At 49.2% G+C, this 23,829-nt stretch overlaps 12 protein-coding genes across 12 annotated transcripts; 6 read left to right on the top strand and 6 right to left on the bottom strand. All coding sequences in view use genetic code 12, as the record gives it.

The window, feature by feature from the left end:
- Positions 1-1,015: 1,015 nt before the first annotated feature.
- On the bottom strand, positions 1,016-2,785 carry GAP4 (Gap4p; the record flags this gene model as incomplete). Its single annotated transcript, XM_034159237.1, has 1 exon — positions 1,016-2,785. The coding sequence occupies one exon, from the start codon at positions 2,783-2,785 to the stop codon at positions 1,016-1,018; it is 1,770 nt and encodes a 589-aa protein (XP_034014287.1).
- A 1,590-nt stretch (positions 2,786-4,375) lies between these two features.
- TAF145 (Taf145p) lies at positions 4,376-7,828 on the bottom strand (the record flags this gene model as incomplete). The annotated part of the gene is made up of 1 exon (XM_034159238.1): positions 4,376-7,828. The coding sequence occupies one exon, from the start codon at positions 7,826-7,828 to the stop codon at positions 4,376-4,378; it is 3,453 nt and encodes a 1,150-aa protein (XP_034014288.1).
- A 468-nt stretch (positions 7,829-8,296) lies between these two features.
- DIURU_000936 (methyltransferase family protein) lies at positions 8,297-9,007 on the top strand (the record flags this gene model as incomplete). The annotated part of the gene is made up of 1 exon (XM_034159239.1): positions 8,297-9,007. The coding sequence occupies one exon, from the start codon at positions 8,297-8,299 to the stop codon at positions 9,005-9,007; it is 711 nt and encodes a 236-aa protein (XP_034014289.1).
- A 13-nt stretch (positions 9,008-9,020) lies between these two features.
- Positions 9,021-9,434, bottom strand: DIURU_000937 (uncharacterized protein; the record flags this gene model as incomplete). The annotated part of the gene is made up of 1 exon (XM_034159240.1): positions 9,021-9,434. One exon carries the CDS (start codon positions 9,432-9,434, stop codon positions 9,021-9,023), a length of 414 nt encoding a protein of 137 aa, XP_034014290.1.
- A 281-nt stretch (positions 9,435-9,715) lies between these two features.
- DIURU_000938 (uncharacterized protein) lies at positions 9,716-10,591 on the top strand (the record flags this gene model as incomplete). The annotated part of the gene is made up of 1 exon (XM_034159241.1): positions 9,716-10,591. The coding sequence occupies one exon, from the start codon at positions 9,716-9,718 to the stop codon at positions 10,589-10,591; it is 876 nt and encodes a 291-aa protein (XP_034014291.1).
- A 122-nt stretch (positions 10,592-10,713) lies between these two features.
- DIURU_000939 (uncharacterized protein) lies at positions 10,714-12,621 on the top strand (the record flags this gene model as incomplete). The annotated part of the gene is made up of 1 exon (XM_034159242.1): positions 10,714-12,621. One exon carries the CDS (start codon positions 10,714-10,716, stop codon positions 12,619-12,621), a length of 1,908 nt encoding a protein of 635 aa, XP_034014292.1.
- Positions 12,622-12,710: 89 nt separating this feature from the next.
- Positions 12,711-13,079, bottom strand: DIURU_000940 (uncharacterized protein; the record flags this gene model as incomplete). The annotated part of the gene is made up of 1 exon (XM_034159244.1): positions 12,711-13,079. The coding sequence occupies one exon, from the start codon at positions 13,077-13,079 to the stop codon at positions 12,711-12,713; it is 369 nt and encodes a 122-aa protein (XP_034014293.1).
- Positions 13,080-13,213: 134 nt separating this feature from the next.
- On the bottom strand, positions 13,214-14,575 carry DIURU_000941 (uncharacterized protein; the record flags this gene model as incomplete). The annotated part of the gene is made up of 1 exon (XM_034159245.1): positions 13,214-14,575. The coding sequence occupies one exon, from the start codon at positions 14,573-14,575 to the stop codon at positions 13,214-13,216; it is 1,362 nt and encodes a 453-aa protein (XP_034014294.1).
- A 386-nt stretch (positions 14,576-14,961) lies between these two features.
- Positions 14,962-18,000, bottom strand: RIA1 (GTPase; the record flags this gene model as incomplete). The annotated part of the gene is made up of 1 exon (XM_034159246.1): positions 14,962-18,000. The coding sequence occupies one exon, from the start codon at positions 17,998-18,000 to the stop codon at positions 14,962-14,964; it is 3,039 nt and encodes a 1,012-aa protein (XP_034014295.1).
- Positions 18,001-18,533: 533 nt separating this feature from the next.
- Positions 18,534-18,806, top strand: DIURU_000943 (uncharacterized protein; the record flags this gene model as incomplete). The annotated part of the gene is made up of 1 exon (XM_034159247.1): positions 18,534-18,806. One exon carries the CDS (start codon positions 18,534-18,536, stop codon positions 18,804-18,806), a length of 273 nt encoding a protein of 90 aa, XP_034014296.1.
- A 254-nt stretch (positions 18,807-19,060) lies between these two features.
- On the top strand, positions 19,061-20,620 carry DHH1 (DExD/H-box ATP-dependent RNA helicase; the record flags this gene model as incomplete). Its single annotated transcript, XM_034159248.1, has 1 exon — positions 19,061-20,620. The coding sequence occupies one exon, from the start codon at positions 19,061-19,063 to the stop codon at positions 20,618-20,620; it is 1,560 nt and encodes a 519-aa protein (XP_034014297.1).
- Positions 20,621-21,549: 929 nt separating this feature from the next.
- ADE4 (amidophosphoribosyltransferase) lies at positions 21,550-23,127 on the top strand (the record flags this gene model as incomplete). The annotated part of the gene is made up of 1 exon (XM_034159249.1): positions 21,550-23,127. The coding sequence occupies one exon, from the start codon at positions 21,550-21,552 to the stop codon at positions 23,125-23,127; it is 1,578 nt and encodes a 525-aa protein (XP_034014298.1).
- Positions 23,128-23,829: the final 702 nt, after the last annotated feature.

Raw genomic sequence — 23,829 nt, forward strand, 5'->3', positions numbered from 1 at the left:
TGAGTCGATCACGTGAGCATTCACGTGACTGGAAGGATCGAAATTTTCATATGATTGACAAGAGCCAGCATTAATTGGCTATTACAGCAAATCCTACGGGAAGCCTTCTTCTTTTCTATGTTTAAAAGCTTGTTCTTTGGTGTAATTACTCTCGACAGCACGGCTTTTTCAGGTGTCAGTCGCCTTAAGGAGCCCACTGCAGACACCGGCACCATGTACTGCCCCCGTCAGCGTCAGCCAGGGCCATCTGATTATTCGACACTCCTTGTAAATAGTGGGAGCCTTGGCATAATTGAAATGGTCCGCATGGGTGACATTTAACGGCAAGAAAAATTTCACCTCTCATCGCTAATCTAACCGGAAATGCACTGCCGAGCCCCTTTGAAAAATTTGAAAAATCACTTTCAAGTATAAATATGAGACGTGTATGGCGTACAATGTCTCATACAATATCTTGTCGACTCGGTTGGCGACAGTAATCAGAATAATGTCTATCTCATGTTCAGTCTTCAAAAGAGAGTTTCGCTTAAAGTAGCACGCAAGGGCAACCTACGTGGAATACGTACGGCACCCTAAGCCGAGCTCACAGGTGTCTGCGAGATCTGTAGATCAGAGCCCAGTATTCATCCGAACAATAGACAAGGCGAAAAACGTTGGCAACCAACTACACACGGTGTCTGCAGCGTGCAGGGTGTGGAAATCAAAGGATCACGAAGAAAAGGAGAGATGGGCGGCGTTTGATAGATCAGTACCTTAGATTCATCGCCTGTTTGAGGAGAGGGAATCCCGGCTTATCTGAGACGGTTATGATGCTTGAACCTCCAAGGTATTTAGGGTAAAATGTGGCGGTGATGTGCCTGGTGACAAAAGCCCGCCTCAAAAAAATGTGATGTCCGAGTGGCAAAAAGTGGCAGCGGAAAGTGACGGCAGGTCGTCGCTACTTGCAATTACGAGACATTTTCGCGAGGATATTAATTAAAAGCTATTTTAGAAAGGAGGAGAGAGATTTTACTGATCAACAGAAAATCTTGTAGATCTTGACATAGAATGGCGCCTGTTTTCGAGCGGCCCGCTCGTCGGCAATGTCTTGTTTGAGCACTTCCAAATCGACCTCACGACGACCGGTGTCGAGGTCGATATCGCTGAGCTTGACGTGGAGCATGTTCCACAGCCGGGTGAAGGTCTTGTGCAACACGTACATGACGATCATGAGGGGGAGCGACAAGCAGTTTTGGAAGAATTGTTCGGCGTCGTAAGGGATGATGGAGATGTAGAGCTCACAGGCGACGATAAACAACAACACCACGATCCCCAGGTAGTCACCCCAGACACCCATGGGCGAGCGGAAGATCACTTCGTCGGTGTCTCTGCCCTGAGCCTTCAACGCCCATCTCCACCGCAAGTGGGTGTAGCAAATGGCCATCCAGGTGAAGAACGACGACAATGAACACACAGAGAAGAACCAGGTGAACACCGTCAGCTGAGCGTCGGCATCGACGAGGAAACCCAAGAGGGCAAACATGTTGGTGAACATGATCGCCACCAAGGGACGACCAGCACGGTCAATGTAGCCAAAGTAGCTAGGGATAAGACCCTGGACGGCTAACGAAGCGAGCGTTCTCAGACACCCGTACACCGAGGAGACACCCACCGAGATGATGGCGAGAAGCACCACGGCGTTCATCACCGAGGGAAGACCCTTAATACCACCTTCTTGGATGGCAATGACAAATGGAGACAGGGCAGTGTTTTGGGTAGGGTCATCGGAACCAAGGAGCTTTTCGTTGGTGTAAGGAACAAGACAGCCGATGATGATGGCAGTAAGAATGTAGAAGATGGTGATTCTCCAGAACACTTGTTTAGTGGCTCTGGGAAGCGACTTGCGGGGGTTTTCCGTTTCGGCGGCGGCGAGAGCCACAAGTTCAATACCACCGAAAGAGAAGGCGGCGGAGATGAACACCGATGCCACCCCGTCAAACCCGTTGTTAAATGAACCGGGGTTGGACCAGTACTTGCCACCAATGTAGCCTTTGTCACCAACACCACAAATGATACAAAGACCACAAATCAAGAACCCAATCACGGCGATCACCTTGAGGAAGGAAAGGACGAATTCCACTTCCCCGTACCCTTTAACGCCAAACATGTTCACCAGACAAATGACCACCCAGAACACGGCGACCCATACGGCCCCGTCGACGTCTGGTCGCCAGTAGCCAATGGTCATGGCACACGCCACGAGTTCTGAAGGGTAGGAGATGAGCCACGAACACGCGTATAACAAACCGAGAACAAAACCCCACGTAGGGTCGACAAACCGAGAGAAGTACAGGTTAAACAGCCCCAGCACGGGGAATTGCACCGACATCTCACCCAAGGCATTGATCACACACAAAAGCGAGTACCCCACCAAGACGTACCCAATTAACACGGCACCGGGACCACCCTGAGACAACGCATACCCCAGACCAACAAACAAACCGGTACCAATGGACCCACCAATGGCAATCATCTGCAAATGGCGAGACTTCAATCTCCGCGCCAACGGGTGGCGGGCAGTAGCGATCACCAGCTTCTCCATCGGCGTCATCCCTGTAGTGTCAATGCCGACCTCGTCCAAGTCCATCGGTTTGAACGAGTCGACAAACCGCTGCCAGCGGGTGCCGTACTCGACCGTCTCCAAAGTGTAGGCCAGGTTCAGGTCGTCGACCATCAGCAGCAGCCGGTAGGCGTCGACGCCCAAGACGTCTTCATGGTGAGGGCCTTGTTTCTCGTTGTACGACATCACGCTACGCCTAAGGAGGCCGGTGGCATCGGGATCAGCCGCCTCTTATAGGTAGGAGCCCCCGTCTTCAGGACGTTGAGGTAATTATTTTTTCTTGCCAGCGGGTTACCACACCTTAATTTGGTGGGCGTTGCAGGGCGCATGCAGCGTGCCGCAGCCGTATACAGGAGCCTCACACCCGACCCATATAAATCGTCCCCCGTCAATTGTCACTATCAACAAAGAACTAATTCACCTTTAAAAGTAATACTTTTTCTTTTTGAAACCGGGCGTAGACTGCCTTCAAGGCGGGCGAGCAGTGTAGCCGTGCCAGGATGTGAATTTCGTCGCCACCTCATCGCCCAGCACCCCCACCCCCTCATCGAGCCACACAATGTGCTGATTGTACCAACAAAGGTGAGGCAAATGGACCCTGGCAAGCGGTGAAGCTTATCACCAACCATATACATCTAAGCAATGGAGGGACAGGTGCCTCCATTCCGTACATAGCGTATTACTCCAAGGAGAAGCCTCTAACTGACACGGGGCTGAAAGGGACCTTAAGGTAACTCTAGCCGTGCCTCACTGGGGCGACTTGGCGGTTTGTGCGTATGCTGATCATGTGCCCTGGGTCCATTAACCGCAGACCACAGGCTCCCCCTCATCCGACCATCGCCAGTGGCTGCCGTCTCTCCATCAGCCCCCGTGAAAATTCGAGGCGGGAATACCCGCACACAATAGGCGAGATGAAATGCCTCGCATCATCGCCCTGACGCCCGTCGCCTCCATATGCCCCATTCGACCTCACAATTAAGCCATCCTACCTGATAATTCCCAACTTAATCTGGAGCCGAGGTGTTGTAGTCTTCTCGTAGCCAAGGCCTCTTATCACAAGCCTCATTCCGCTGCCAGACGGGTCAGAGGGAAAAATAGACGTCCTTCCTCACAAGGTGAGAACAATGAACGTGATTGTACGCAGGTCATGGCGACACACCGTCAAAAAAAATTGTCGACGGCGTGCTCCCGTAATCAGTTTGCCGTACCTGAAGAAGGATGCCGTGTGGCCACAGTCCACAAAACCAAAGGTGACAATAACGTCACCGCCACCCCTGTGTAATGATGTACGTACAATAATGTCCCTATTTTTCCCCGGTCCCGATAACCGATGATGACGTCTGGACTCGCAAATCCCTTTCACACCCCCAATCTGCCCGCCATTGTCTCTCATTCGACCAATCGCGAACCAGGCTCAAAAATAGCGGGACAATCGTCTATTGTATTTCCGTCTAGGCTAAGCCATACTAAAACCAATAACAAGACACGTATCAAACAATAATAACACGTTTACGAAGACAAAGTGACGAGAGACACACGCCAGTCTCCATCTCCTCGGCTCTACCCTCTACAAATGGCCCATGGAATTTTCCCCTCTGATGTATCTCCATGTACAAAGTAATATGCTCCAGTATGCTCCATTAACATGCTTGTGCAGCGGACAGGAGAAATAAGTGGGTCTTTGTTTACCAATGGCAATGCAATTCGTTTGCAAACCAGTTTGTACATTAAAGGTATTTGTCGATGGTATATTTGTGGGATGTGTGAAAGATGTCGTTATTGAGGAGTGTCGGCGGGGGTGCCATAGTCGTCCTCCACTTGGTTCGTCAACGCAAAGGCGGCCTTGATCTCGGTGGCCGCCTTCAGCGAGTCGTCGGCTCCACCGACAAGACTCAGCCCGGGGCCAAACACTTCGGGGACGTTGGCGTCAGGGTCGTTTTTAAAGAAGTTGGGACAGGTCTTCTTCGTCTTGATGTGGCCAAATTCGCCACACAGCGTGCACCGCCGCGCCTTCAGCTTCCCTTTACCGATGCCTTTGCCCGATTTGGGAGGAGCCTGCGGTGCCGGCAGCGATGCGACGTTGCTGCCAGATGCACTGGGCGATGCTACCATCGGCGGCACCAGCCCCGGCGTCAGCCCTGGAGCCGTACTACCAGAGGCGCTTTGCGCTGCAGCCGCCGCTTCCCGGTTAGCCGCACCGGTTTTCTTCATCTTGGCCCGTTTCTCAAGCAGCGCGATCTTTTCCTTAAGCGCTTGCTTCTTGATCTCGTTCATCTCTTCGTTAGTGCCGGGACGAATTTCGCCTAAGTCAGCGTTCTTCAACAGCTCGTAATCAATTTGCTTGCGTCGGCGAATGTAGGCGCGGATGACCCGAGGGTCGGTGATGGTCTCAATCTTACGCTGAACAATACCGTTTTCGTCTCTGACCCGACGGGTGATTCTAAGCACTTTGCCCATCATCTTCTCGTCACGGGTCATTTGGTGCACCACCTTAGTGTGAGACACTGGCGGGTAATCGGTGTAAATTTCTTTGCTGAGGTTGAAATTGTGGTCACCATGGTCGACAAGCAGTTTCCGCTGAGTGTACCAGATCCGTTTGATTTCGGCTTCGTAGAGCTTTTGTTGATAGGCAGCGGTGTTATTTTTCGGTACCAGCTCCTTAGGAGGCGGGTGGAGAGGATGGAACGGTTGCCGTTGCGTTGCTCTCATAAACGAGAACCCGATACCAATACCGGTAGGATCGCCCTCACCAATAAGCTGAAGCATCAGTTTCAGTTGGTTGGCAGTGACAAAGTTTCTGGTAAGTGACCACGGTGTAAGTTCTTCATCTAAGTCGATTTCGGCGTCAGGGTCTCTGGGTTTGCGCTTCTTCTTCAGCAAATCGTCATCATCCATATCTTCAGGCCCTTCGGGATCATTAGCTCTTTCTTCTTCGCGTCTCTTCTTCTCCTTGCGTTCTTCCCGCTCCCGCTTGGCTTCGGCCTTCTTATGTTCGTCACCACCGTAAATGGCGTAAGTATCTTCAAGCACTTGCTGCCCGTGTTGCATTGCATCCAACAACGCACAGTCCTCGGGCAGAATCATCGCTCTGATCTCATCTTCCGGAGGGATGATGTCGCTATTAGGCCCCTTTACCTTCCAGTAACGCTGGTCGTCACCTTGACGCTGGTACTCCATAAACTCTTTGAGTCTCTGTCGGTTCTGCATGTCGTTTTGATCGGGAAAATGTTTCAGCACATCCTTCACCAGCACCCGGGCCACACCGTTTTTGTTCATCACCCGGTAGACAATCATCTTGAGGCGGTTCTTCAGGGTATTAGTCACCTTACGTGAATGAGGTGCGGGGATCTCCACCGCCGGGAACGAGTTACCGAGGGCATAGTTATAGTTTATCGTCCGCAAAAAGTAGCGTTGATGCAGGCCATTACCACTCAGACGGATGAATAAAAAGTCGGTGTTGCGGGGAGTGTGACGGTAGATCGGCGCCCGCACCATGTTGTTGTACAATGCCGGGACAAAGTCACCCGGTCCCACCTCACCGAAGTTCCAAAACGGCAGTCGATCTTCAGGGCCAAGCACGTGAGTTTCCCCGATTTGAAGCTTTGGCCGCAGCGTATCGTCAGGCAGCTCTTTGCGGTAGTAGTTGATGATCTTCGACCCCATCCCGAAGTTCAGCAAAATGTGAGGGTACTCTTCCAGGTACTCCATCGCCACCAACTGACAGTTATCGGCAGCAGTGAGATCGGAGGTACGAGCAAAGATTTCCTGGAACGTCTTGCCCTTATCCTTCTTCTTCTTACGCACACGAAGCTTTGAGAACAGCACGAGGGTACCGGGACGGATGACAAGCCGGTTGCGGTGGAAGTTACGCGCCTCTTCTTTAGTCAATTTAACCTTATAATACGGCGATTGGAGACGGAGTGCCGGTACCAGGTGCTCGATATTCAAGTTGGAAAGTTGCGAACGCACCTTGGTGATGTAGTTTTCCTTCAACCGTTCGTAGGCCTTGTCGTTCAGGAAGTTGAATCGTTGGATCAACAGCTGGTCCAGCGCCAGCAGTTGCTGTTGCAGAGTAGGGGGTTTAGGAGCCGCAGGACGGTCCTTAGTGGGGATGAAAATAAGGTTAGGGTCATTCATGTCCAAGTTGACCACCTTATCGGCGATCTGGCCCAGGAAAATGCTTTCGTCGTCGATCATCTCCGCGTCCTGGTCGAGGCGGATGTCCATCAAATTGTTATCCACAGTCGTGCTTGAGGCTGCCGGTGCCCCTTCATAAATGCGCTCGTCGTCCCAGTCAGTAGTGGCAAGGATAAGCTCCTTGCTGTAGTCGCCAAAGCGGTCGTTTTCACACCAGTCTCCCAGCAAGAAGTCGATGCTTTTAATGAATTGCAGTTTGTCCTGGCGCTTGCGCTGGACATCCTCAATGAGCTGGAGGTCGGCCTCGGTGATATTGGTGACATTAGGCGGGGCGGGAGACCGGAGTTTGCGTGATTTGAAGATTTTCCGTTGGTCGACGTTTATCTCAAATTGGAGCTTAGTCGGCACTAACGGCTTCACTTGTTCCCTGGTAGCAATGGCTGGGGTTTGGTAGCGGTAGTATTGAGGCTTTGGAAGGAAGAATAAGTGGAAATTATACGGTTTATTGGGTGAGAACGTGGGGAAGTGGTACCGTAGGTTACGTTTCACCTGGTACTTCTCAAGCTTCGCCACCACCAGGGCCAACTTCTGCCGTTTCTCTTCCCTGGCAATCTCCGTCTGCGGACCTCTCTTCACCGGACGAGCGTCAAACACCTCCCCGTCATCCATAAACAGTTCACCAACTAACTGGCCAAGGCCGTCGTCGTCAAACATCATATCGTGGTGGGTATCCAATGCGTTTAAATTGTTGTGGTCGTCGAACCGAGCTTGTTTATCCCGTTGGAGATCGTCGTCGCCGCCATCGCCAAAGATATCGTTAAAGCTGTCGTCGGCCTTTTGCTGCTGCTGTTGTTCGTCATCCCCTAATAATTCATTGAAAAAATCATCGTCGGCCGTCTTAGTGGTCGGCTCCGTCTCCTCGGGGAGCTCGTCGTCCGCCAATTCGTCGATATCCTCATAATCGATAGCGTCGTCGGCATGCTTGGTTTTGCGCTCGCGGAAGAGCTGTTCGATGTCGTTGTCGTTAGGCACTGCCTCGCCGTCGAGCCCCAAGTCGACTGCCTCCGGTAGTAGCTGCCCCGACGCGTCCATGCTGGGGGGTGGGATCGCAAAGTGTGGATTGAGAGTGAGCTCTGGCTAGCTATGGTGGTGAGATGTGACATACCGCGACTGCTTAGTAAGCGCTGACCACGACTAACATCAATCGAAGTATATAGGGAGAATTAAAGGTGAAATAAAATACTAGTCAGCAATTGTATAATGAATACTTGATTTTACTATCATGTCTCAAAAGTATGGGACTAGTTGGTAAGCTCAAGGTAAACAAATATCACCATAACTTCAAAATAGCAGTCTTGCTAACAAATCAATCACAATGTTAGATGCTGGTATTTGCTGGCGTTACACTTACAATAATGACTGACTCATTTTATCAGTGATTTTACCAGGAAAGCTTTATTTAAATATTGATAATCAAAGCCCTTCTGAATCTGGGGTAGGATCATTGTGCAGTACCATCATTTCTGATAGAGGCTAGTGGTCACACTCCATATATTCTCCATGCCACCAGTATCCTCAACCATTGCCATCCAGTATGTGGTCACTGGAGTAGGGTTGGGCGTTGCTATTGGCACTGCCTTAACCTACATTTCCACTCACACACTCAATGCTATTTGCGTATACACTCTAGTCTACGCTGGCTTCTTCCTCGGTGAGTTCCTCACTATCGCTACCTATCAATCGACTCGGGTAACCCCCAGATCATTTTTGATATGGGGTAATGACGGTAGCTTCACCCTGTGGTTCGCTCGAAGTGTCGGCTGGCTTGAACACTGGTATTTCCAGCCTCAATGGAATTCTGTTAGAGTCGTGCTAGGAGTAACGATTGCTTTATTTGGACTTGGGTGGCGCTGGTCAGCTATGGCTCAATGTGGTGACCTGTTCAATCATACTGTGGAGCGGGTGAAACGCCAAGGCCACCTGCTACACACCAGTGGGTTGTATCTGGTGATGCGACACCCACTGTACTTTGGTGTATTATTACTAGATGTGGGGACCCAGTTGATCCTCGGTAATCGCTTGATGATGGTGGTGGGGTTGGCGGGGACAACACTTTTTTTTGCGCTAAGAGTCAAACGTGAAGAAAAGGCGCTTGTGGAGATGTATGGCCAACAATATCAACAATACCGATCACGTGTGCCCCTGGGTTTACCGCTTCCTGAAGGTTTACTACAAGCAATCCCCACCACTGGTCTCGACACCATGTTGTGATAATTGTATATTTTTATCTGCATCGTGAGGGACGAGGTATTTTTGATGGTAAATATGGAGTAAGGTCGACAGGCCCATCCATTGAACGCCGTCGCCGACAAGGTATCAGGGTTCGAATCCTTTGGTATTGGACCCTAGTCTGTTCCTTGTCGCGAGCCAGTAATTCCTGGGCAACGGTATTCAACGTCATTTGTAATGATTCCAACATCTCCTGTTGTGATGCCAACATATCCTGTTGGGAAACTAAGATTCCTTGTTGGTCTTCAAATTTCTGTTGGAGATAGGAAACACACTCGATCATTTCGTTATGACCTTCCAGGATCTTTCGTTTAAACCGGTGGTAACTGTCATCCAATTCAATAACTCTGGCATTCAACTTTTCAATAAACTCGACGTCAATACAAAGTGAATCCTCCACTTCAGTCATCTTGGAGATGTGTAGTATTGAAGTCAGTCATTTGTTCTCCATTTGTTAATTGTAGGCAGTGTCATGTTTCAGAAGTTGTACCAGACGCGTCAATATACTCATGTTGTTTCATAAAAGCCACACACACGCGTCCACATGACAGTACCACCAATTCAATATCTGCCAATAACTGCCTCCAAATCAATTACTCAGATCATTAGGTATTCGATTTTTGTCACCCTTCCCATATAACTCAAAGTCGCGCGATCAAGGCTAGTGTTGACCATTTACCGCCTTACCCAATGTTATCCCAATTGAAGACCCAGCCGAAGCGACTACACCGTGTGGTCACTCTCATCGAAGGAGACGTGCCGTCAGTGGATTACCATACTAGTGGCGACGACGAATTCTATACCATCCACCACCCACAAGCAGTTACCGAATGGATTGGATCGCTAATCAAGTCTACGCCAACTGTATCAGCAACCACTGTTATCGTTGTTCACCAGGACTTTAAACTGACGATTCGGCATCTCCAAACGATCTATAAGTTTGCCTCGTCCAGAGATGCTGGAGAAGTTAATCTTCCGCTCAGTTGTAAGCTATACCTCATCATTAATCAACGCTTACTTGAACCGGATGTGCTTTCCCCTCAATCGGTGGGTACTCAACAGTTCTTACGGCTTATGGCTATGGAACACGGAGCACTGGTCGTGGTGGTCGATGACGTTGAGCGTTGGGTAGTGGCCCGTACTGATCAATTGTTAGCTACTCTCAGTAAAGTGACTGAAGCTAAACCAATTCTCGAGATTGCGGGTGACTCTTGGGAAGTGGATGTCACCGCAAAGGCTAGTGACGATACGGGGATACCAGCATACATCTCATTATACATTCCAGCGGCATGGGATACGATCAATCGAGTGCTATTACCGGCGAAGCTGGTGATATTTCTGAATGATGATCAATACCTTGTGACTCTGGAAACCCAATGCAGTCAATTTGCAACCAACTACAAGGCTTTGTTTAAAGATGAAGCCGATACTGCTGCTCTAGCTACAGTATTAACAGAGATTGGTTACCCTCCATCCACAGATAAGAAGACAACTGCCCCTCCCGAGATCATGACGCTCGAACAAATTTACAAAGAATTGGGGGCTTCAAACGACATTACTGACTAAACAGTGCCTCAATTGATTGACTACAATCGGTGCATGCACACAAATTCCGTGCTCTGCGCACCCCAAAAAATCGATGAGCCGGCGATATACCCTAGCGCGCGACAACACGTACATGGAACTCAATGGGCATACCCGAAATTGAAGAGCCTCTATCGCAACGAGCCGCTCGTCTATCGATATCCACTGCCGACCGCGACGGATTATTGATGCGCGACTCCCTCCGCAAAGAGATGGGCGACACCCTGCGCCGAAGCCTGGTGGTTCTGTTTGAACTGATTGACAGCAGCAAGGGAAGTCAACATCCTCCTACTACTACAAAGAAGCCTTCCAAGCGTCGTCGGTCTCTGGCACATCAGGCGGTGGATAAACCAGGACCTACCAAAAAGGGTCCCAAACTCGAACAATCTGAGTCAACTGCTGCCAAACCGGCTAAGGTTCATAAGAAGAAAGCGAAGCGATTATTACCACCGACATTCAAGCTTGTTTCAAATGATCACGTTGGTCGGTTTAGCGTACCGCTATTCCGGAACCTTATTCTCCATGTGTTTGGTTCAGGGTCGAAGACACGTGATCACTCCAAATGGTTTGACGTAACCAACCCTCATAACGTGTCGAGCGTGGTGGTGGCCATCGTTCCGGGGCTTGAAGAGTCAAAGTATGCTCCCGACGGTTTGGCAAAAGGCCAATTCCACCCAATCCTATGTCCAGAAATGCCCCAATTCAATGATGCCATTCTCAGTACCGCACCCGGGTCAAAAGAGTCGCTTTACTCTATTTACCAGGCGTTTATTAGCACTCGAATCTCAAAAGCTGAAAGGAAAACCTTAATGGCTCGCGGCGAGAAACATACCGTTGTGATCAAGGACTTGTTACTTACGCCAGCCCAATTGGAAGAGCACAGATATCCGTTGGAACTTCCTGCTAATGACGATACTTGGCGTGAAACCATTGCCTTTGACCACGAAGGGCTGACTATTTTTGCTCTCGATTGTGAAATGTGTCTTGCTGGCAGAGAGGAGGTCATTACACGGGTATCGTTAGTCAACTTCCAAGGCGAGGTGGTGTTTGACGAATTTGTGCGTCCTGATGCTGAAATCACTGATTATAAGACGAAATTCCTGGGGATCACTGAAGAATTGCTTGAAGGGGTAACGACGACGCTCCGAGATATCCAGGATAAAATTATGGCAACAGTATCGGCGTCTGATGTCCTTATTGGTCATTCACTTGAGCACGACTTGAGCATATTGAGAATGAAGCATTCAAACGTTATTGATACCGCGGTCATCTACGATCACGACAATGGTCCTCCGTCTAAGCCCTCGCTTCGTCAATTGGCACTTAAACACTTGGATCGTTACATTCAAACGGGGGAGGCTACTGGTGCTGGTCACTCATCGGTGGAAGACGCCACCGCTTGTCTTGATCTCGTCAAATTGAAACTCATCAAGGGTAAATTCTATGGCAAAAGCTTGGGTGAAGAGCCGATGTTTGCTCATTTGGCTAAAGTCGATCCGAACTTCCTGGGATTATCAATTGCTTACCAAAAATACCAACCATCAGATCTTTGGTCAATTGAATCTCATCTGTCGTCAGTTAAAGTAACTAATGATGATGAAGTGGTTGAAACTTATGTTGCCAACGGTACCGACAAACGATTTGTTGTGCTTAACATGCGTCAACTTGAGTTTAGTCGGGGATGGCTGAAACCACCCATGGCCTATCTGGGCCCCCAGCTTGACCAAGACGCTGAAGAAGCCGCTACTATCGCTCGCATCAATAAGATATACGAGCAGATGCCGCCACAAGCGATGCTTATTGTGTGTTCGACGCTGAAGTCACCAAAGTCGATGCTTAAATTGCAACAACTCCAGCGTGAATGGAAACGTAAAGTTAGAGACAATGTCGATCTTACTGCCGTCCCTGAGGGAGAGCGGTGGACCCCGCAAACCGCCAGTGATTTATACGATGCCGTCGCCGAAGCCCGTCAAGCCATCCTGTTTGTCGCCCTCAAACCCAGTCAGTCGTAAATTATAGAGTTAACGAGAATATATATATATAATTTCAAACCAACCAAGCATTTATTAGTAAAAGACATAAACAACATAACCTCCATTTTTTAGCCCAATCCCAGGATCTGGCCTTCGTCCTTGTCCAACGACAACGCGTTGTGCAACTCCAGCTTGTCCAACCCCAGCGTCGTGTCTTCAACGGCTTCAACCTTTTCAGCGACGGTTTCCGACTGTTGGTACGGAAATTGGTTTAAGTCAAGCACGTCGTTGTCGTTAATTGTCAAGTCGGTCACTTGTTTGTGACTCATATTGGTTTTAAACCACCCCATTAATCGCATCGAGTTCGCCATGTTGTTTTCGTTATTGGACAGGAGCACCGGCACGTACCAGTCCTTAACCCAAGTGACGGTCTCAGCGAGCTTCTCGTGGTAATTACCCGCGGGTATCGGCGTCTGGGACTGGCTATGAGAGAACATAAATTGGGTAGTAAGTTAACGGTTGAAGTTAGGTTGTGTGTACTACTCTACAATCCGTGCGAAGTTGAAGGTGGTGTTGATTACGTAATGCATGACATAAGCGAAAGTGATATATGCGAAAGATGGCAACGGCATCAAGCGTCGCCCTGGTGGTGGTGGTGGTGGGGGCACAGTTCGGCGTGGTGGTGGTGGTCGTCGTCGTAGCACTCGCTGTCGCCGTGGTCATCATGGTCGTCCGGGTGGGAAAGCGGCTCCTCGGCGTCAGCACGGTGCTGTTGTCGTTTGATGGCCCGCTGCTTCACGCTCTCGATTTTGCGCTTGATCTCCTGGCGTCGTTGTTCCTCCCGCCGTAACCGTTGATTATACCATTTGATCATCTGGCGAGGCTTTTTCCCGTAGACGAATTGGTACTCGCAAAAGAGACAGCAGTCAGTCGGGGCGAGCATTGACGAGGCGGGTGGTGCTGATTGTGAGTGGGAAGACGCGTGATTAGTAGCGGCGGCTTGCTTTTGCTCGGCCTTCTTTTTCTTCTTATGCTTCTTCTTTTTCAGCAGCAGCAGCAGCGATGGCGCCAGTTGCGGGTGGGCCGATGATGAGGTTGCGGCTGCCTGGTCGATTAGGTTGAGCTCCAGAATCAGCGGGAGCTTCATGGCGCCATTGGTGCCTAATTTATGTTGGAGCCCCATGAGCCGTAGTTTCTCTTCGACGTTGGAGTAAGTAGGCACCAATTTACCCAGGTTATCGTACTCGAACGTAAACTCACACGTGGGCCCGTCCTCGGCGTGATCGTCGCCACAGGTACACTCGTCGTGACGATGCAGGTTGAGTTCGACCTCGATATGGTGCGACTTATAGTATTCGTCGGCGGCAAGCTCGTCCAAGTCGTAGTCGTCCTGGTCATCGTCGTCGACAATGCCCCGCTCGTCCTGAGTGTCATAGAGACTCATGCCTCCCTGGGTGGCGGCATTTGACGCTGCCAGAGGTCGGAAATTTATCATTTGCAGGATCTTTTGTCGCAAGAAGTCTATTTCTTGTTCGTTTAAGATCAGTTCGGTGACGCGATCAGGTATCCCCGTCATTCCTAGCGTCACCGGCTCCGAGTTTGTGGGAGGTGGCGGTATCAGTGCCAGCGGTGCCAGTGATGATGCCGGGGCTATTTGCGGCACCAGCGACGCCAGGGGCGGGGGAGTGTCGACGCCATCTCGGCTGGCCTTGGCGATGAGAGCATGGAGATCGACCTCCCCCGGGGTCTTTTCCAAGAGCTCAAGCAAGTTATATTTGAGGATGGGCTGGCCCATGTCGCCGTCGAAGTCCCGGGGCGTCTCGCTGGCAGTGTCAGGAATGGCGGCGGTGCCGGATCGGGGGTAGCCACTGTCGAGGCTGGCGCCGTCGCGGGCCATCGCCTCTTGCCACAGCTTGTAGTTTCTCAGCACGAGCTCGAAAAGCCGTTTGGGGTCGAGCTGCGGCTCCACCACGTTGGTCGGCTCGTCCCCCATGGTCGCAGGAATAGTGTGGTAAAAGTATTACTTAACTATGATCGAGGCAATTTTTCGTGCGAGTGGGTGACGGTGTGGAGCCAACTCGAAGTGGTGGTTTCTGGCTATGGTGATGGAGACTAATAGATCTAGTTTGATCTTAGTTATTGATTAGGTCTAGTTTTGGTTGGTTATAAGATAGATAAAATTTAGGATTACGTTGGGGAATGGGAAAATTTGCCCTACTAGTGCGACCCACGGGTAACTACCAACGACAATCAAAATTATTATTAACACCGATCAAACTAGCTTGTAGGTAAATTCTAATTGGATTCCTAAAGTAAATGATGATTAATTACAGTATAGTGGTAGATGATGGTATATTAAGACTAATTACATAATAATATTTAATCCTTTCTCATAGTCCGTTGCTTATCGGCGTGTTGGACCACTTTTTCATCGACAAACAACCCCTTTCTTCGTCTGATAGTATTCATATAACGACGAGCGACGTTCTCACGCTCGGCAAACTCACCAAGTTCTTCCAATTCCTCCTCAGTATGAGGAACCCAGAACGGATCGATATCCAACACGTCAAACCCATAAAACACCAATTGCGGCAGAGCACTGCCCAGCGTCTTCTTACGGATATCCTCAGAGAACCCAAACGCTTCAATCACTGGAATACGAGCCACAATCGTAAAGAACGGCGTCCCTTCCTTCATCTCCTCACTGATGATTTGCCCGCCCCGCTTTTGTACCACGGCATAAACTTTACCCAACACTTCAGTAGTGGCTTGAATTTCACAAGTATACATCGCCAAAAGTAAACGAGGAGCGTGGGCTAAGAACTGGGCATTAATGGCCAGACGCGTAAAGTTGATCACTGCCCCCAGCGGTACCATTTCATCTTCACCCACGGCCAAATCACGCTGGCATTTAGTGATGTAGGTTACGGTACCTTGCATTGGTTCCAGAGCCAAGGGACCTTCCTGGGTAGCTAATTGGAACCCTTGGATCACCTGAGGTTCAAAGATGAACCGGTCATCATCAGTACCTTTAGTAAAAAGACGACGGTATTGAGGAGTAGTCAGCTGTTCCACTAACAAATTAGGCCCGATACGGTGAGGACCAGCAGCAACGATATCGTCAACTTTAAACGAAACTTTAGCGGCATCCAACACTTCCCTAAGCAGGGCTTCCAATGACTCCCGGTGTGCTGACAGTTTAGTCAACAGTTTAAGCTCGGCTTCATGGTTAATAAGCCATTCAGTAATCAGGGAGTCAAGGGGTTCCACGGCAAACTCGAGGTCGATCCCGGGGAGGGACTCCTCTTCTTCTTCTTCGTCGTCGTCATTACCGTTATCAACAGTCTTGGCTTCCTTTGAAGCAAGCCCTTCTCTAAACGGAATCACTGGTTCTTTAATCATCACCTCACACCCTTTAGCAAACCGTTCTTGTAAATCTTTGAGACACCGTTCCAAATGAAGTTCACCCGCCACACAAACGATGATCTCCCCCAGATCGTCGTCAATGTACCATTCCAAGACCGGGTCGGCTGCGGTAAGCAAATCGAGCCCGCGTTCAAGTTTGGCGAGTTTCATCGGGTTTTCCGGTTCCACGGCGACCTTCATGATTGGCTTGTTGTGGATAAGCGTCAGCGATGCTGCTAAATTGATATAGGGAGGAGGACCAGTACAGATAGTACCTGATTTGAGGATTGCCAGATCAAGACCTTGGACACCAACAATGTTACCCGCAGGCACTTCATTTAATCTCACAAGTTCACGGCCCATAAAGAGGAACAAGTCAGTAATTTCCACATCGTGGTTCACTTGGTCAGCATTTTGCGGGTGATCGGGGCCAAGCTCAGGGTCGTATTTGGGACCAATAACGGTGACGCGTTGTCCTTTTTTAAGCAGACCCAGGTATAAACGAGTGAACGCCACCAACACTTCCTTAACTGGTTCATCAACTTCATCATCACCACCACCAATTTCAAAGTCATCTTCTTCAAATTCCCATTCAAAGGGATCTTTTTTGGTTGCTTCAGGGGCAGCGAAGTCGTCCACTGGTGCTTGCACTTGGGCGGCTTCACTGGCTTTCTTGGCGAGTTCACGAGCTTTACGGGACTTCTCCATAAGCTCTTCATGGGTTAACGTCACTCCGATCTCCTTAGGTAACTCTTCTTCAGGGATCAGCAAGAGTTTCAGCACGTAGGCCAAAGTATGAGTTTCAGGGTCCAGAGCATCACACAGCTCGATGGCTTTCACGAGACCAGCATCAAGCTTTTCAGCATAGTTTTCCCCCATCGCTTCACTAAGCACCCCACCAAATCGATCCCGTTGAGCGTCAATAGGGTTAGGCAAGAATTCCACCACATTACCTAAGATGGCATGTGATAACGGGATCCACTGGGACATGATTAAGTTAAGCAAATTCTTATGATCCTTCAGTCGAAGATCACGTTGGTTGATCTTGGTTCCGAGTTTGGTAACGATTTTTTCCAATTTTTCTTGGTCTCGTTCAATGACACAACTATCGTAGATGGCCCATATTTGGTCCAAAATGAGCAGGACAAAAAGCGGCTTTTGTCCCTGTTTGGCCTTCTTCCCCAGCACAATCTTCTTATTCTTCATATCGAGGTAGAAGTCCCCCCAAAGCGTCTTGGCGAGCACTTGATGCGAAAACCCCAATTTAGCAGCATAGATCAGAGCAAATGTATTGACGTTAAACGCCCAACCGTCAATGGCCAGTGCAAAGACCACATTATTCTTTTCGGGAGTGAAGTATAAGTCGTCATCCAGCCGTTCAACGAACTCTTCAGTCTGTCCCAGTTCACGCCACTGTAAATCGTCAGCCAACCGGTCGCCAGCAAAGAACGACCCAATCACCGAATTAACCTGTTCGATCACTTGCGACATGTGTTGGTAAGCTTCTTGTGGACTAAGCTTCCACTCGACAATTAACCGGTCAATCTTATTGAGGACAAGGATCGGTTTAAGCTTATCCACCCAGCACTGACGAAGGACGTTTACCGTTTGGGAACACACCCCTTCCACCACATCGACGAGGACAAGCGCCCCGTCGCATAACCGGGCGGAAGTACTCACTTCACTCAGGAAATCAATGTGTCCCGGAGAGTCGATTAAATTGACGAGATACTCACGGATATCGACTTCTTCCGACTCTCTTTTGCGTCGAGCCACTTTGAAATATAAGGAAATGGCGGAACTTTCCATGGTGATCCCCCGCAATTGCTCATCTTCTCTCAGGTCGAGGTAGCGGACTTTACCCGCCAATCTCTGGGAGATGATCCCGTTGGTGGCCACCAACGAGTCTGAGAGCGACGTCTTGCCATGGTCGACATGGGCCAAGATACAGATATTTCGAATGTTCTCCGGTTGGCTCTGGAGACCCAGTATGGTATCGGCACTGAGCTTCATAGTATGTATGGTCGCGATGAATGAGATAAAGAGAAGGGGAAAAAGATCGGTCACTAGCCAAGAAGTTATTCAATAAAATAAATGTAAAATATTTGGAATTGACCATATTTATTATTGAAATCATTAGGATTGACGGTACGGCCGTTGCTGATGTGGCGCTAGCAACGCTATCGCGATGACCACAGTAAGCATAATAAGTCCATGGAAAACAATACTAATGGAAATTGAAGTGAGTAAAGTAAAAGTGAGTGATTGTCATAGTAATCACAGTCATTGAAGCCACGAAATCATTGAAATCGGTTACTATAGTTGTTTTTGATTTAGTTTGCTGAGCTCTACTAGCATTTTGTCAATTCCACAAAATTATCACTGTTTGTAAGATTTAAAGTGTCAATTAGTCAATGATCAATTATGTTGAATTGTTATTGACCATGAAAGTTGTCTATAATTCAAAACTAGTTCTGTCGACGTTTTCGGTCTTATTGATGATACTACAGCTGTAATCACCGAGTGCCAGTTTAGTCGCACCCTCCATGTCCGAGGCCTGTCCGTTATGTTTTAGTCCCCTCATCCAGCAAGTGCTCCAGCCGACCAAGGCTCTTAAGACGTGTACCAATGAGTCGTGTGTGTTCCCATTTAATCTTAATACCGCTGAGCTAAGCGCCCAGGGCCTTCTTTATACCGTCAACGACGATGCCATCGTCGCCCCGATGCTCCCTCAGATGGAGGCAGCGGGAGTTGACCCCCGGCTCGCCTACTTCATTGTCCGACCCGACGACGACATCCATCAGCATCCCCAAATCTAACCCCCCCCTCTAGCATACAATTCATCTAAGAACATTTAACGCAATATACAATTGATACCCTCGAATATCATATACCATATACCAACCATAATCAAGGGGTGGTCGTCGTTATGAGCCCCACCCCAATTCCCACGTGACTTCGCACTGAAAATTTTATATCGTCGATATCCAATCCACTCACTTTACTCGCCACCTATCAAATAGCGACTAACCCCGTTAGATAACGACCGCTTGAAACCTTCACCCCCAGTGCGATGAGTGACTGGAAACAGAATTTGAATTTACCGCCCAAGGACACGCGTCCACAAACCGAGGATGTGCTCAACACTAAGGGCAAGTCGTTTGAAGACTTTGGCCTCAAACGCGAGCTCCTCATGGGCATTTTCGAGGCCGGGTTTGAAAAGCCGTCGCCAATTCAAGAAGAGCTGATCCCCATGGCCCTCGCCGGCCGCGACGTGCTTGCCCGGGCCAAAAACGGTACCGGTAAAACGGCGTCGTTCATCATCCCTACCTTACAGCAAATCAAGCCGAAAGTGGCCAAGATCCAGGCGCTCATATTAGTGCCGACGCGGGAGTTGGCGTTGCAGACGTCGCAAGTGGTGCGCACGCTCGGCAAGCATTTGCAAATCCAATGTATGGTGACCACCGGTGGTACCCTGTTGCGTGATGACATTGTGCGGTTGTCGGAGCCGGTGCACGTGCTTGTGGGTACCCCGGGGAGAGTGTTGGACTTGGCGCTGAGAAAAGTCGCTGATTTAAGCGAGTGTGGTATCTTTGTCATGGACGAAGCCGATAAGATGTTGTCGCGTGAATTTAAGGCGATCATCGAACAGATTTTGGCGTTTTTCCCTAAGCAGCGCCAGCTGCTCTTGTTTTCGGCGACGTTCCCGTTGGCGGTTAAGTCGTTTATGGACCAGCACCTCACCAAGCCTTACGAAATCAACCTTATGGACGAATTGACCCTCCGCGGGATCTCGCAATTCTACGCGTTTGTCGAAGAAAAACAGAAGTTACACTGTCTCAACACGTTATTCTCCAAGCTACAAATCAACCAGCTGATCATCTTCTGCAACCTGACGAACCGGGTGGAATTGTTGGCGAAAAAGATTACCGAATTGGGCTACTCGTGCTACTACCTGCACGCCAAGATGCCTCAACAAGAAAGAAACAAGGTGTTCCACGAGTTCCGCCAAGGGAAAGTGCGTAACCTCGTGTGTCTGGATCTTTTGACCCGTGGTATCGACATCCAGGCGGTCAATGTCGTCATCAACTTCGACTTCCCGAAGACCGCCGAAACTTACTTGCACCGTATCGGGCGTAGTGGTCGGTTCGGCCACTTGGGTCTTGCCATCAACTTGATGTCGTGGAACGACCGCTACCTGTTGTACAAGATCGAGCAAGAATTGGGCACCGAGATTAAGCCCATCCCCGCCCAGATCGACCGCAACTTGTACGTGGCGGAAAACGAAGAGAACGTGCCTCGTCCGTTTAAGCTTGAGGAATTGCCCAACGCCACCAACAATAGACGCAAGGGCTACGAATACAAGGGCCAGCCCGGTCAACAACCTCCAGCACCTCAACAGCAACAGCAACAGCCTCAACATGTCGCTTCGCCTCAGGGCTTACCGCCTCAAGGGTTGCCTCAAGGTGTGGCCCAGGGTGTGCCTCAAGGTATCCCTCAAGGTATGCCTCACCCGCAAGCTCAACAATACTACCCTCCTCCGGGCCAGTTCCCGCCTCAGGGGTTCCCTCAACAGTACCCTGCCCAGTTCCAACAGCCACACCAGCCGCCGCAACAGCCGCAGCAGCAGTGATTGGTTTCCTTAATCGACTGGCTTCAAGGTCATATCTCCCCAATGAAAAATCACCCCCATCATTATACTTCCTGACCATGTGACCAATAACCTATTTCCCCCACCATGATCTTCACCATCCGTGTACACTATAACGAGTTACGAAATTATAGATGAGGTTTTGTGCTTTATTTTGTTTGTTTGCTTGATTTTATTCCAGAAAATCCCTTTTAAAAATCTAAAAAAAAAAAGTATATGTATCTGGTGACAGATACGATAATCCCTTGAGGGGTTTTTTTGCGGTCTGGAGTGTTCTTTTTTTCAACCAGACCTGTTTTTCCCCCTTTTATGTTTTTTTTTTTCTTTCCTCTATTTGCAATAAATGATTCAGAGGAATTAAGACGTTGTAGCCATCTGACGTTTTCTGTCAACTGTGATATACCCGCTCTCACAAATACGAAAAAAAAAAGTCTCAACCACAGCGCGGGCGACCAAAATTCATGTCTCCGAACAAAACCAACCCGCGCACCCTGCGGGCCGTACACCCACAGGCAATAGTACATGGCACCCTACGTCCCGCCCCACACATTTAATATTACACCTTAATTATCGCAGCTGCGTGACAGTCGGCAGTATTTAGCCGTCAGGTAATCCCAGAATTGGACCAAGCCGTTCCACTGAGTTCGACCACGTTCCTCAGGCGATGGCCCATTCCTTTTTTTCCATCGTAAATGACTAAAGCGGGAATGAAAAAGATTTTGCCATGGAAGATATTTGATTAGTGAGCCAAGGTGCAGGTCGCGCCCAGTATATTATATATTGACTCGGGACCATCCCCACCGAGTAAGTAGGCCCCGCCAAACCCTCAAATTTAATCCGCCCGCCTGATCTTACCCGGCATCGCTTTTTCCAGGTCAAAAGCAAACGCAACTGAAACATCAAAGACTATCATGTGTGGGATCCTTGGGGTGGTGTTAGCCCCTGAAAGCCGCCGCAACGTCGCCCCCGAGTTGTTTGAAGGGGCGATGTTTCTCCAGCACCGGGGCCAGGACGCCGCCGGTATCGTCACCTGTGGTGCCAAAGGCCGTTTCTACCAGTGTAAGGGTAACGGCATGGCCCGGGACGTGTTCACCCAGCAGAGAATGAAGAATTTGATCGGGTCGATGGGCATTTGCCACCTCCGCTACCCGACGGCGGGCTCGCTGCTGGGGCTGGAGGCACAACCTTTTTATGTTAATCTGCCCTACGGGATTGCCTTGTCTCACAATGGGAACCTCGTCAACCTGGCGGAGCTCAGACAGTTTATGGATACTGAAGTTCACCGTCATATTAACACCGGACTGGACTCCGAGCTTTTGCTTAACTTGTTTGCGGCTAAACTTGAAGAGTTTAACAAGCGGAGAGTGAATAATGATGACATTTTCACTGCTATCCAGCAAACGATGGAGATGGCTCGCGGTGCCTATGCCTGTACCGCGATGTTAGCCGGTTACGGGGTGATCGGGTTCCGTGACCCTAACGGTATTCGTCCTTTACTTTTCGGTGAAAGAAACAACAGTGACGGCACTACTGACTACATGTTGGCTTCAGAACTGGTGGTTCTCACTGCTCACGGTTTCAAAGAGTTTAGAGATATCCGTCCTGGTGAAGCCGTTATCATCCGTAAAGATACTAAACAAAAGCCTGAATTCCGTCAATTGGTGGAACTGACGGTGTTTGCTCCCGATATCTTTGAGTACGTCTACTTCGCTCGTCCCGACTCGGTGTTGGATGGGGTGCTGGTGTACCGGCTGCGGATCGAAATGGGCAACAAGCTTGCCGATAAGATCCGCACTTTAGGTGACCTCGAAATTGATGCTGTTATTCCCGTTCCTGATACTCTGAGAACTCTGGCGTTACAGTGTGCCGTGCTGCTTCAGTTACCTTACCGCGAAGGGTTTGTGAAAAACCGGTATATCGGCCGTACCTTCATCATGCCCGATCAAAAGGAGCGTAAGCTGAGTGTGCGGCGTAAATTGAACGCCATGGACCTGGAGTTCGAAGGCCGCAACGTGTTGTTGGTCGACGACTCCATCGTCCGAGGCACCACGCTGAAGGAAATCGTCGCTATGGCTCGGGAAGCAGGGGCGAAGAAAGTGTATTTCGCTCTGTGTGCTCCTCCCATTCGCTACAACCACATTTATGGGATTGATTTAGCTGATACTAAGGCGCTCGTTGGTTTCAACCGTAATGAAGACGAGATTTCCGAAGTGATTGGCGCCGACAGAGTGATCTACCAGGACTTGGAAGACCTTATTGAGTGCTGCAAAGGTGCTGAGATCAACCAGTTTGAAGTTGGGGTGTTTACCGGCAACTATATTACTGGTCAGGAACGCGAGTACCTTAAGGAATTGGAGACGATTCGCGCCCAAAACCAACGGATAAAGGACAGCGGGTTCCTGGTCGACCTGTGCATCGACGTCGGCGACATGGTCGACATCAAGGCCGAAACCGACATCAGCATCTACAACGGGGGCGACTACCCGTGACGTCGTCGAATAAACCCGTTTAGAAATAATTTATAGACACCAAATAGAACGAATGGATACGTAATCAGAAAAATAACTTAGGCTTGTGGGAATTAACTTCTGAAGACTTATTTTATGATCGAGCAAAACCCATCCATATTATTGAGAAATTCTCTTGTAACTTTCCAATGAAGATTTGATAGCTGACTCAAATGGAGGTTTGATATATTTTTCATTTAAGAGTTTTTGAAGGAAAACTCTCAGCTATTTTCTGGAATTATTAGTCAGTTAATCTGTTAACGGTTTTCAGACTGTTGTTCGTATTTCATGTGTATGCGAAATGTTGCCTGATATCTTAAGGTTTGAAATTTAATCACAACTAGTAGATCTTCTCAATATAACACCAAGAGTATTACTACGTAGCTACAATTAGTCTCTACATCCACGTCTATTTTGAAAACCGTAAAGCTCTACTAAAGAAGCATTCTACAAAGTCCAATAAAGTCTCCGGATGTTCAATCAGCAAGTGAGCGACACGCTCACCTAATGCCGGGAACACTCACATTTCGAAAATGCTTGTGTAAATTTCCTTGAAAAGACTACTGCGATCACGCTGAACCAAGCCTTTTAGAGCCTCTTATCTGTTATCACGGGACGACTGCCACGTGTATCCCTTTTGTTTAGGGTTTGGCGTGTTGAAAACGACGATTTAACCGATGGCCA

This window comes from Diutina rugosa, assembly GCF_008704595.1.
Source record: "Diutina rugosa strain CBS 613 chromosome Unknown scaffold48_size103108, whole genome shotgun sequence".
Classification (NCBI taxonomy): Eukaryota; Fungi; Ascomycota; class Pichiomycetes; order Serinales; family Debaryomycetaceae; genus Diutina; species Diutina rugosa.